Below are 13,372 nucleotides of genomic sequence, written 5' to 3'. Positions count from 1 at the left end.
ACTCAACATTCAGAAAACTAAGATCATGGCATCTGGTCCCATCACTTCATGGCATATAGATGGGGAAACAGTGGAAACAGTGTCAGACTTTATTTTAGGGGGCTCCAAAGTCACTGCAGATGGCGACTGCAGCCATGAAATTAAAAGACGCTTACTCCTTGGAAGAAAAGCTATGACCAACCTAGACAGCATACTAAAAAGCAGAGACATTACTTTGCCAACAAAGGTCTGCCTAGTCAAAGCTATGGTTTTTCCAGTGGTCATGTGAGAGTTGGACCATAAAGAAAGCTGAACGCCAAAGAATTGATGCTTTTGAACTGTGGTGTTGGAGAAGACTCTTGCGAGTCCTTTGGACTCTTGCAAGGAGATCCAACCAGTGCATCCTAAAGGAGATCAGTCCTGAGTGTTCATTGGAAGGACTGATATTGAAGCTGAAATTCCAATCCTTTGGCCACCTGATGCAAAGAACTGACTCATTGGAAAAGACCCTGATTCTGGGAAAGATTGCAGACGGAAGGAGAAGGGGACAACAGAGAATGAGATGGTTGGATGGCATCACTGACTCAATGGACATGAGCTTGAGTAAGCTCCAGGAATTGGTGATGGACAGGGAGGCCTGTTGTGCTGCAATTCATGGGGTTGCAAAGAGTTGGACATGACTAAGTGACTGAACTGACTGAACTGAAAGCTAGGATGCTGCTTAGCCCCAAAAGTGTGAGGAAATATTGATACCTCGAGAGCATCCACCTATCAGTGGGGAAGGAGTTGGTGGATAAATAGTACAGTCACCTCATCCTTTAGTAGGATGTTTCTGAGGGATACCCTCCACAGTTCACCAGGATCCCCTGGAGGACTGAGCCCCAGTAACCCACAGCAATCATTATCATATCCTTTAACAAATATGCTTTTCTTTCTCATTTCATTCTTCCTAGTCTCTCATTTCTGCTTGCTGTCATCACTTTCCAAATTGTCTTCATCCAAAACATTCTCTCAGCTCTGATTTAGGGGATCTTATCTAATATGAGATATATTATTACAAATAGAACATATTCTTCTAGGAACTGTATAGCCTGAACATACTTACCCTGAAGTGCTGTGCAGTTAGTTCTTTATCCTGGAGGGGGATAGGGTAGTGAGCTGTTTGTAGATCCTTCAGGGCTGCAGAAAGTTTAGCCTTATCTTTGAAATTAGCAATCACATGTCCAACAGCTTTCAAAATTGTTAAAGCCTGCTCTGTAAATCGGTAGCTCTCCTGTGAAGACCAAGCATAGTACTCAGCTTCATTTTTGTTTATTTAGGTGTAATTAAGTTTACAAAGATTTCGTTTCTGTTAATATATTAAAAATCTGTTACGTGACTGACTCAGCAGTTATTTATGGAAAATTTACTTGATCAAAGTATTTCACCAGGAGTCATGATCAGAGAGATGTTAAACAAGGAACCTGATTCTTGCTCTTGTAGGAACACACAGAAAGAACACCAACCCCACTGGGGGCCATGGGCAATTTCTCCACAGTATTAATATCCAACCTTTGTTCTGAAGAACGTCTAGGAATTAGTCTGACAGCTGTGTGGTATCTGATGACTGAAGGGCAGAGAAGAGTTCAGGGAGAGAGCAATTAAAAAAAAAAAAAGAAAGAAGAGGCAAGAGGGTGAACTAGCATGTCTTCCTTCTGCTATAAATGCTGAAGAAACAATAAAGCAAGGAGGCGACAGGGATATCAGGAAGGGACTTATTTTTAAAGATGGAGAAAACCCTGAGGTGTTGCAGATGATGGAGAAATTGCAGAGCAGAGGGTGCTTACAGGCAGCCTGAAGAGGGTCATGCAGGAGGAGAACTTTGTAAAGTCTGCTTTTGCCCCTTTCCTTAGGGGCACTAACATCACTCCGCAGTTCCCTGTAGAAATTCTAAGGACTAGTCCAGCAGGAATAGCATGAGAATGGAGCAAGAAGCTGATGAAAACAGAGGCAATTGACTCGCCATATTAATGCATTTACTTCCCCCTGACCTTCTCCCAATCCCCTCAACGCTTTGGAAAAATGTCTTCTTAATAGTTTCTCCCTGAAATGAAACCATGACCCGAAAAGTCACCTGGTTAAGTGGTAGCATTGGGAGTGATCAAGAATGGCTCTGAGAAGCTTGAGTCTCTCTGCTTTTGAACCAATCTATAGCCCCCTTTCCTTCTTGATTAGAAGTGAAGACTACTGGGGCCCAAAAGTCAGCCCCAATAACTTTTATAAGATGGAGGATAATCACAGGAAAATACGAGTTCACAGACCCGAACAGTTAATTAGGGAATTAAATCACCTAAAGAAACAAACTGCTTCCATTTCCTGACTATTGTAAACAGTTTTGCTATGAACATTGGGGTGCATACATCTTTTTGAATATAAGCCCAGGACATATGTCCAGGAGCTGGATTGCTGGATCATATGGTAGTACTTTGCCAACAAAGGTTCATCTAGTCAAGGCTATGGTTTTTCCTGTGGTCATGTATGGATGTGAGAGTTGGACTGTGAAGAAGGCTGAGTGCCGAAGAATTGATGCTTTTGAACTGTGGTGTTGGAGAAGACTCTTGAGAGTCCCTTGGACTGCAAGGAGATCCAACCAGTCCATTCTGAAGGAGATCAGCTCTGGGATTTCTTTGGAAGGGATGATGCTAAAGCTGAAACTCCAATACTTTGGCCACCTCATTCGAAGAGCTGACTCACTGGAAAAGACTCTGATGCTGGGAGGGATTGAGGGCAGGAGGAGAAGCAGGCTAAGCAGGACAGAGGATGAGATGACTGGATGGCATCACTGACTCGATGGACTCTGAGAGTTGGTGATGGACAGGGAGGCCTGGAGTGCTGCGATTCATGGGGTCGCAAAGAGTCGGACTCAACTGAGCGACTGATCTGATCTGATGGTAGTCCTATTTTTAGTTTTTTAAGGGCTTCCCTCGTAGCTCAATTGGTGAAGAATCTGCCTGCAATGCAGGAGACACAGGTTCAATTCCTGAGTCAGGAAGATGCCCTGGAGAAGGAACTGGGAACCCATTCCAGTAGTCTTGCCTGGAGGATCCCATGGACAGAGGAGCCTGGCAGGCTACAGTCAATGGGGTCACAAGAGTTGGACATGAATTAGTGACTAAAGCACCACCACCATGGAACCTCCATACTGTTGTTCTACATAGTAGCTGTATCAATTTACATTCTAACCAACTGTGTAGGAAGGTTTCCTTTTCTCCATACTCTCTCCAGTACTTATTTTTTGTAGATATTTTGATGGCCATTTTGACTTATGTGAGGTGGTACCTCATTGTGGTTTTGCTTTGCATTTCTCTAATAATTAACAATGTTGAGCATCTTTTAAAATACCTGTTAATCTTCTCAATGTCTTCTTTGAAGAAATGTCTATTGAGGTCTTCTGCCTATTTTTTATTAGGTTGCTTTTTAACATTGAGTTGTATGAGCTGTTTGTATATTTTGGAAATTAACCCCTTGTCAGTCACATCATTTGCAAATATCTCCAATTCCATAGACTGTCTTTTCATTTTGTTGGTTTCTTTTGCTGTGCAAAAGCTTTTTCTTTTTTATTTTATTTTATGTTTAAACTTTACATAATTGTATTAGTTTTGCCAAATATCAAAATGCAAAAGCTTTTAAGTTCGATATGTGCACCCCAGTGTTCATAGCACTATATACAGCAGCCTAAATGTCCATCAGTCGATGCATGGATACAGAACTGGAATATTACTCAGCCATAAGAAGAATGAAAAGCTGCCATTTGCAGTAACATGGATGGGCCTACAGAATATCATAGTGATTAAGTACACAAATACTGTGTGATATCACACTTGGAATAAAATACATAAGTACAAATGGATCTATTTACAAAACTGAAACCTCATAGACATAGAAAACAAACTATGACTAACCAAAGGCAAACAGGTAGGGGAGGGAAAAATTAGGAGTGTGGGTTTAATGGATACACACTGCTACATATAAAATAGATAAGAAACAACGACTTACTATATAACACAGGGGACAATATTCAATATCTTCTAATTAGCCTATAATGGAATATAATCTGAAAAAATATATATTAAAACTGAAACACTTGGCGGAACAGCTGAAACTAACATGATACTGTAAATCAGTTCTACTTCAATTCAAAAAAATAAAAAAGAAACAAATTAGATAAGCCATACTATGTAAAAAAATTTTTTTTTTGTTTATTTGTTTGGTGTTTGAAGCAGAGAAAGGTTTATTTCAGGGCCACACAAGGAGGTGGTGGCTCATGCTCTAAAAATCCCCAAGTTTCCTGAAGTTTTTTTTTTTTTAATATTATAATATCATTATGTGTGCTCAGTCACTCAGTCTTATCTGACTCTTTGAAGTCCCATGGATTGTATCTCAGCAGGCTCCTCTGTCCATGGAATTTTCCAGGCAAGAATACTGGTGTGGTGTGCCATTTCCTCCTCCAGGGGGTCTTCCCAACTCAGGGATCGAACCTGAGTCTCTTGTGTCTCTTACATTGGCAGGGGGATTCTTTACCACTTAAGCACATTTATTATTCATCTAAATCATATAATGTTGGCAGTTAAGTTGGCTGCCTTTATTTTATAGTTATCTTGAAGAATCGGACATGACTGAGTGACTAACACTTTCACTTTATGCAGTTTCATTTATACAGTTTCTTTTAGATAACACTGATTTATTCAGGTAAAAATAATTTTTTTAAAGAAGAGAAAAAACAAGAATTTAAAATAAGCAGGGTAAATCTAATTAAGGGTTTAAGGGACATAGACGGTGGGCTTGATGATCTTCCTTCTGTGTCTATTGAGCAGGAGTTAGGTCTGATGAGAGGTGATGCAGAAAGAGAAGGGGCAGCCATAGGGCATCCTTCAGGACCACTGCCTGGAGAGGGAAGAACGCATGACTGGAGCGTATCTGGGCCATGAAAACGTGAGCACGGAGTTGGTTTTGAGCCGTCCTGCTACTGCTCTGGACAAGTTTACTGACTGGCTAAGTGGATCTCATCTCACTAATATGAAGTTGTGATATATGGAGATAGATTAGAGGAGCAGGTAAAGCTGAATTATGCAGTAGAAAGGCCCTATAAATACTTGTCTCCCAAAATGCATATGCATGTGTCTGAAGATGTCCTTGAGAGGATGTCTAAACCAAGACAGGACCTGAAGGAAGATTTATTTATCTCTCTTTTCTTTCAGACTCTGTCAGAGCCAGTAGCTAGAAAAACCAAGAGGTTAAGAGCAGATGAAGAAATCACTGACCCTTTCGTGGATCCTCTCTCCCTGAATCCCAGAGTCCCTTCCTTAGGACAAAGAAGGAGGAAAGGAACATTTAAAATATCAAAAATTTAACCTGCATTGAAAAAGTCTGTACTGATCCTTTATGTTTCTCAAGGGAACAATAATATTGATACTATGGGATCTGCCTTAGGTGTTAATAGATGTGTAAGGGAATTCAACAGAGCAGAGGTGAGTAAATAAAATAAAATGAAATAAAATAATAATTATGTTTAAAATAAAATGATTTTATTTGTATCCCTACAGAGTTAAGACTGCTTATTAACATGTCGTATTTGAGAATTTCTTACAGAATATACTTAGTAGTTTTAAAAAGTAAACAAATGAGTAAGCTGAATAAAAAAATAGAAATATTATTTAGTTCAAGATCTTTGAAACTAAAGCACACACACAAAAATCACAGTTGCTAACCAACTTACCGGCTCAAAGTTGGGTAGCACAACATCTTCATCCCCAATGACGAAGGTCACCATGCTGCAGATGTGTATGGAGTGGCCCACGGGGGAGTACGCAGTGAAGAGCAGCATGTGTCTCCTAAAGAGAGTGGACACTATATATAGATCGAGGGTCTCCTTTGTTGTAGTCCTTGCCTCTGTTAGCTTCTTGATGATACTTTGTGCTCAAATGAAGTCAAAGGTTAGTATGGGCTGAATTTTGTAACAGATGAGGTAATGACTGATGAATTTTTACTCTGAAAGAACCCTCAGAGAGCATGGAATCTATATTTCACTAATTATGTTGGATAAAAGCAGTCACACTAAATGACAAAGTTGCACATATTGGAGACATCTCCCATGCACTGCTGCTGCTGCTAAGTCGCTTCAGTCGTGTCCGACTCTGTGCGACCCCATAGATGGCAGCCCACCAGGCTTCCCCGTCCCTGGGATTCTCCAGGCAAGAACACTGGAGTAGGCTGCCATTTCCTTCTCCAGTGCATGGAAGTGAAAAGTGAAAGTGAAGTCCCTCAGTCATGTCTGACTCCTAGTGACCCCATGGACTGCAGCCCACCAGGCTCCTCCGTCCATGGGATTTTTCCAGGCAAGAGAACTGGAGTGGGGTGCCATTGCCTTCTCCGCCCATGCACTGCAGACATATTGCAAAAGACTGGTCCTGATTTTCACCTCACAACAGTAATAATTCACATTGGCCAAGTGCATTGTAGATTTCATAGTCATTTTCTCACAAATGCATAGCTTCATGTATGTTACTTATGTCTCTCCTACCAGGTTGTAGCACCATGGAGAGGACTGAGAGCATGTCTTAAAGCTTCGTGGTGGCTGCTTAGGTCCTTTTGGGGGGAAATGTAGATAGAAGTAGTAAATTGTGAAAGTGTTTAGCTGCTCAGTTGTATCCTACTCTTTGTGACCCCATGGACTGTAGGGTAGTCGGCCAGGCTCCTCTGTCCATGGAATTCTCCAGGCATGAATACTGGAGTGGTTTGCCATTCCCTTCTCCAGGGGATCTTCCTGACCCAGAGATTGGACCCAGGTCTCCTGCATTGCAGGCTGATTCTTTACTGTCTGAGCCACCAGGGAAGCCCAGATAAAAGTAGATTCTTTATCAGTTCCTCATCCTTGGTCATCTTGATGAATGAGCACTCAGACAGAATAATGATCTCTGGAAGAATCTTTCCATACTAGAGTTTTTAGGGGAGATGTGAAAAATATAGTATTTTTAAAATTCATTATTCCTCTAGGAATATTAGATGCTTGCCATAGATTATTTTAGCACTTTATCTTGTTGCTTGGGTTTTGCTTTTTGAATAAGAGCCATAAATTTTCATTAATCACATAGAATATCATGATTGATCTTGGGAAATTCAGCAAAATATTTATCTTATCTGAAATATGAGGTAATATTTTGAACTTATCAAAAATCATGAAAACTTTTCAACTATATATCTTTTCTTTAAAATGGAAAATGTGATGTGTTTAACCAATTGTATCTTAACTTAAAATAAAACTACAGGTAAAATTAAAAATAACTACAGGTAAAACTATAGATTTATAGAAAAAATGCTATTTTTCAGCCTGTTTTTAAATAAAATCATGGTCCTTATTAAGAACTATGGCATAATAAAACAAAAAGATCATTTTAATAAATTAATTTTAGGAAATACTGGGTTAAACACGTTTAAAATGTACTCTTTACTAAACACGTTTCAGATTCTTTGACAATTACACATCTTCCAAAAGATACAGCATTTCTCCAGTTTATTCGTTCCCAGAATTATTTTTCTCAAGAATCATGATGATAGACCTATACTTTGTGAAATCACTGTAGGAAACAACGTATTAGATTCCATATTGTTTCATTATCTAGTAGTCAAAAGTTTACAAGTCTTCAAATAATACTTAGTATGGGAAAAATAAAGTCACTGCATACCCAACAGGCAGGCGAACCACTGTAGCCTTGGTAGCATAGGTGTGAATTGTCACAACAAGATCACGTGGCCTCAGAGATTTCCAAGAAACTGTCTCAACTGTAAGTAGTCCAGGCTCTATGGGAGGGCTGTTCTTTGTTAAAGCTTTAGGAAAAGTTAAAAAAATTATATATATATATATAAAATTTGATTGTTGGCCATCACTAGTACTGCTTTTTTATCAATATGACATTAATAATATAATTATAATGATATTAACAACAACCAACAATTAGACATATTCTGAAAATGCTCATAAAACATTAGAAATTATGCTGGGTAAATAGTTACGGGAAATAATACTCGAGAGGAAGAAAGACCTCTGGTCCTATTCCTACTTTTCTCCTCGTAGTCATTCCCCCAGCTGAGGAAACCAGAAATGGAAAAGTTAGGAAAACAGAGGTCAGCCAGGGATATTTCATTGTAGTATACCACTACTTTTCTTATGTAGAGCAGGAATCACAATATCCTGCTGGATATGCAATTTTAAAGGAGGAAAATTACTACTTCTGGGGAAATGAGAGATTTTCCTAAGAAAGTGTCAAAACAAGGGCAAAATATGCTACATTTTATCTAAGTTTTTTACCTTTGATTCTTAGCTTTAAGTGTGTGGAGAAATAACATAATTAACAAAACTTTCATTTCAATTAAATTAACATTTTAAATTTAATTGTATTTTGTAAATTAACTAAAGCAATCTAATTAACTTTTTTAAAATCTGAAAATGGGTAGAAAATATTATTCTTCATTGGTAGCTGAGGGCAAAATACTTCTTACCTTGTTTTGCAGCTAACCCTCAAGCTAATGTTACAGGCCACCACGTGATCTGAAACACTTCCTTGCATTTGGAGTTTCAAAGTTCTAGGATGTGGTGCAGCTTAGGAACTGTTGGTTAGGTAGATATACTAAACTCACACTGCTGAAGTCTGGAAAGTGTATTCAACAAATATTTATTGCCTACCTGCTACACATCTGATACCACTTAAAACATTGGGTATATCTTAGTAGGAAAACCATAGTCTCTGCCATCAAGGTAGGCAAGAAATTCAATATTAAGCATGCAGAAAATATGTATACCTGTACAGGGTCAGAGCTGTTCATTTGAGTTACATATAAATGCTTTAGTAAAACAAGTCAATCAAAGAATACTGTTTTGTGCATATGTGCATGTGTTCAAAGAAGAAAGAAATCTAACGGCCTTAGAGAAGAAAAGGAACAGTCTATCTGTTAGAATAGGAAGGAAAGGTGACTAGAGCTTCAGAGAGTTCAATATGAGGAGATGAGTGGGTCATTTCTGATCTCTTCTATCTCTTCAGTGAAAATAGTAGCAAGGTCATCACCTGGAAAGGAAGAAGGATAAGAGTGGGAATTGGAGATTTGAAGATGGAGAGAGATCTGCAGGTTTGCAATAATCATCCATAAGAAGGAAAGTGTGGAGAATGAATGAACTTGGGGAATGCTGACAGTGCTTAGGCCATTTGTTTGTTTGTTCTTTTTGAGGTTTGTGGTCGTCAATTTAAAATGGGGCTAGGTAGTAGGAATTGTTTTCTTCAGTTACACTCGGCTGCTCTGATGCAACCTCAGGTCAGGAACAGAGATATTTTCAACCAGTATTAGGGTTTTGTCAGGAACATAACTTGAGAGGGTAAGAAAGTACTTGTGTTGAGGGCACCTGTGAAGAAACGTCAATAAATACAATGATGGGCCATGGAAACTGTGTTGGGACTCAAAGAAATAAGGATCTAATGAGGGTGGACACAGAAAAAGTTGTAAGGTTGATGAATGGTGGTCCCCATTCAGTCCAAGAATTGTAGGGGTAGAATTCTAGAGACAGTGAGCTGGAGCTTCAGGTGTGGTGGTCAGAGAGCTTAAGATTGATTGAGATAATACAGTTATTGGTACATAAAATCTAAATAAAACCATGATAGTAGGCGCCCAGGGTGGGATGGAGATAAAGGCCTTTGGAAGAGTCAAATCAAAGAAAGAGCTTGTGATTTTAAATAGATTTTGAAAGAATCAAGAATGATGCCATGTATAAGGGGAAAGAGAAATAGAGGGACTAGGTGTGCTAAAGAGGTGATCATATGACCAGAACAAAGAGAGAGATGGGTGGCAAGAGTGAGCTTACTCCTTGATGTCAGAGGAGCAGGAAGATCTTAGGAGGTCTAGAGAGGAAATAAGTTCCTTCATTCGGTGTCTAAAACTTGCAGTATACATTTCCCCTGAATAGAAAGTGAGCTGGGCTTTCAGACTGTAATTTTCTCATGGCCCTCTTACCTCCAGATTCTCCCCAGCGTACCAATGCAGAAAGGCAGATCAGCAGTTCAATGGGCTTTAAACTGTCGACGAATAGGTGATAGGACACACGTTCATCTGAAAACTGCAAGAAATAGACTAATTGTTGCATTTCATATCAGCCTGTTAGTGGTAGTATTTCCCAATTCTAATACCTGACCTTCATAGAGCATTTAGTGTGTTCTAGACATCACAACAAGTACTTTTCACTTTCATGCATTGGAGAAGGAAATGGCAACCCACTCCAGTGTTCTTGCCTGGAGAATCTCAGAGATGGAGGAGCCTGGTGAGCTGCCGTCTATGGGGTCGCACAGAGTCGGACACGACTGAAGCGACTTAGCAGCAGCAGCAGCTGCATATACCACAACAAGTACTTTACAGATTTAATGAAAGAAAGAAAATCACACTGGTGCATGCTGGCAGCAGTCCATGGAAACCGTGTCTGCAGAGACTGAGACTGGCCACCATATCAGAGAGAGCCAAAGTTCTCCTCTGTGAGTAAACAAAGGGGGTATGTTTGTTCCAGAAATGACAATAGAGGAAGAAATTGAGCCCACAGCTGAGCAGTGCTCAGAAAATAGGTCCCTGATAAGTAAACAGGGAGAGAATAGAAATGTATTAAGGTAAGCTACTTGGGCTTCCCTGTTGGCTCAGATGGTAAAGAATCTGCCTGCAATGAGGGAGACCTGGGTTCAATCCAATAGTTGGGAAGATCCCCCGAAGAAGGCCATGGCAACCCACTCCAGTATTCTTGCCTAGAGAATCCTATGGATAGAGGAGCCTGGCTACAATCCTTGGGGGTCACAAGTAGTTACACACAACTGAGTGACTAAGCACATGCTACTTGGTGTTTTTGCTATTACTCCTTCATTCTACAAGGTCTTCAGAACTATACCTATTGCATGCTGATGAACCAAACTGGGGGCTTCCCTTGTGGCTCAGCTGATAAAGAATCTGCCTGCAATGTGGAAGATGTGGGTTTGTTCTGGGTTGGGAAGATCCCCTGGAGAAGGGAAAGGATACCCACTTCAGAACCAAACTGGATTTGTGCTTGGGGCATGCAAGAAAGTACTGAGCACAACTGGAGTATCTCTTAGTGGACAGGAGCATAAGGATTACATGAATATGATTTCAATCCATCTTAGGTGGGTGCTATTAATATCTATAATTATGGATGAAGAAACTGAAATACAGAGAGGGTAAGTAATTCGTCAAAGGTCACAGAGCTTGCAAGTAGCACAGCTGAGATTCAAAAGTAAGTCTGTCTATCTACTAATACCTAACTCCAATGTTGGTCTTTCAATTATTGTGCTATTACTGCACTTCAATGTCCCAGTGCTTCAACATAATTTTGACTGATGGTGTATGTTAAATGTGTTAATTTAATTGTCATTATACTTTAAAGGCTTTCTATATTATTTTACAATATTTAAATAACAAGTTGAAATGCAAAAAAAAAAAAAACACAACAAGTTATATTGTGAAAAAGAAATCCTTAGTAATCAAGGATAATAAGATTTCTAGAAATGTTTGATGCAATGTAACTATTTAAAATGATTGCATCACTCAAAGTTTTCCAATAGTTAGCATTTGACACTTTATTTTAGTTTTCTTTTGTTTTCTTTGGTCTGCAACATGTTGGTAATAGAAGCAGTTGTTTCAAATACTCCCTGTCTAAAACTGTGAAGGACCTTGGATTTGCCAGTGTAGCCTGTGTGAGCAAGGAGGAGGCTCTACCTATAACTCATTTGCCATCATTTTAAATTGTCTGAGAATTTGAAGATGAGGTGGCCCTAGAGGCCATATGAAGGGAATCTGCCCTGGTGCAGGCATGAGACATCTTTGCAAACCCGCTGCCAATTCCCATGACATCACCCATGGGGACAGCTAAGGGATGTGCACAGGACAAGCCTCAGACTCCGTGTTCCCAGTTCAGCAGGCAGTGCCTGTGGCCACTAAAATCAGGACTAAAGTGAAAGCGTTAGTTGCTCAGTCGTGTCTGACTCTTTGAAACCTCATGAACTGTAGCCTACCAGGCTCCTCTGTGTGTGGGGTTCTCCAGGCAAGAATACTGGAGTGGATTGCCATGCCCTTCTCCAGAGGATCTTTCCTACTCAGGTATCGAACCCGGGTCTCCTGCTTTGCAGGCAGATTCTTTACCATCTGAGCCACCAGGGAAGCCCCTAAATCAGGACTGCCTAGCCTCAGACCACGGGCAGGCCAAACTAAAGGCTGTTAATTTGGGGTACTAACAACATCCTCTAACAACATCCATCATTTTCTCAGACCATTGATGTTAAAAAAAAATTCAGGGGGATGAAGGGACTCATAATGGATGCTGTCATTTTATTTTGCCAAGCTGGAACTTTAAAAGGGAAATAAAATTCTGTATTTACCATCACTTCATAAAAATGTCCAAACACACACACACACACACACACACACACATATATATATTAGGGTGGCAATGTATAACAAAAACTCATGTGCCAAATGCTCTTGGTAATAATAATGACAGCCAGCATTTATTTTCACTTACTAAGTATTAGGCATTCTTCTAAGTGTTTTACACAAATTCTCTCATTCCTTTCTCAACTCTGATGTAGGTTCTCACTGTCATTGTATAAAAAAGTAAACTGAGGCAAAGAGTCCTATCCCAAGTGAAATCTGCATTCAAAACCAGGCAGTCTGGCTCCAGAGCCATGGATCTGCTTCCTCCAAAGGTGCACTAGTGAGAAAGGCACAGGCTTCACTGAGGACAAATCTGGTTTTTGTGCCTGATGTTTGTGCCTCTTACTAGTTTGGTGGTCTTGGGCATTTTACCCCCAAACTTGGTCTGCCTCAGTTTCCTAACCTGAAAATCGATAATAATAATAGTCTTTTCATTGGGTTTGCCTTGAAGAGTTGATGCAAAAAAGAACCTAGTTCAAGGCTGGGAACAGAGGGAGCACCTATAAATGACTATCGTTTAATTGTTGCTAGTAATTTGAATATGATGACATTCCTTAATTAACTGTAAATGGTAAATAAATATCATACCACACACTGGGTTCTGCAAGTCTCAACAGTTTGGGTTTTGTTGGTTTGCCTTTGCTTTGTTTGCTTTTTTATCTTCATAAAGTCAAAGCATTCCTCTGGGTATTTTTTGTAGACAGACTACCGAGCCAGGTCAGTCATTCTGCCAGCCCCAGTCACTAGTACCGAGCTGGTTCGTACTTTCAGAGCTGGCAACCAGCTACAAAGTACCTCTTGAGGGATGCTCAAAAAGGTTTCTCTGTCTGCATTTTCATCTAGTACAAGTGCAAAGGGAGAAGTCATCCCCAAGCCTCCTTACTTCCTC

General features: G+C 39.9%; 1 protein-coding gene across 2 annotated transcripts in view; it reads right to left on the bottom strand.

Annotated features, from left to right (window-relative positions):
• ADGB (androglobin) overlaps positions 1 to 13,372 on the bottom strand; it is a 190,694-nt gene that overhangs the window by 73,994 nt on the left and 103,328 nt on the right. For both annotated transcript variants that reach the window (XM_070376828.1, XM_070376829.1), the window contains 4 exons: positions 10,015 to 10,117; positions 7,701 to 7,842; positions 5,735 to 5,849; positions 1,085 to 1,252 (listed from right to left, as the gene is read on the bottom strand). In XM_070376828.1, the coding sequence (XP_070232929.1) occupies positions 1,085 to 1,252; positions 5,735 to 5,849; positions 7,701 to 7,842; positions 10,015 to 10,117 (528 nt within the window). The remainder of the gene's footprint in view (positions 1 to 1,084; positions 1,253 to 5,734; positions 5,850 to 7,700; positions 7,843 to 10,014; positions 10,118 to 13,372) is intronic.

This window comes from Bos mutus, chromosome 9, assembly GCF_027580195.1.
Source record: "Bos mutus isolate GX-2022 chromosome 9, NWIPB_WYAK_1.1, whole genome shotgun sequence".
Classification (NCBI taxonomy): domain Eukaryota; kingdom Metazoa; phylum Chordata; class Mammalia; order Artiodactyla; family Bovidae; genus Bos; species Bos mutus.
This window is presented reverse-complemented; position numbering and strand designations above follow the sequence as displayed.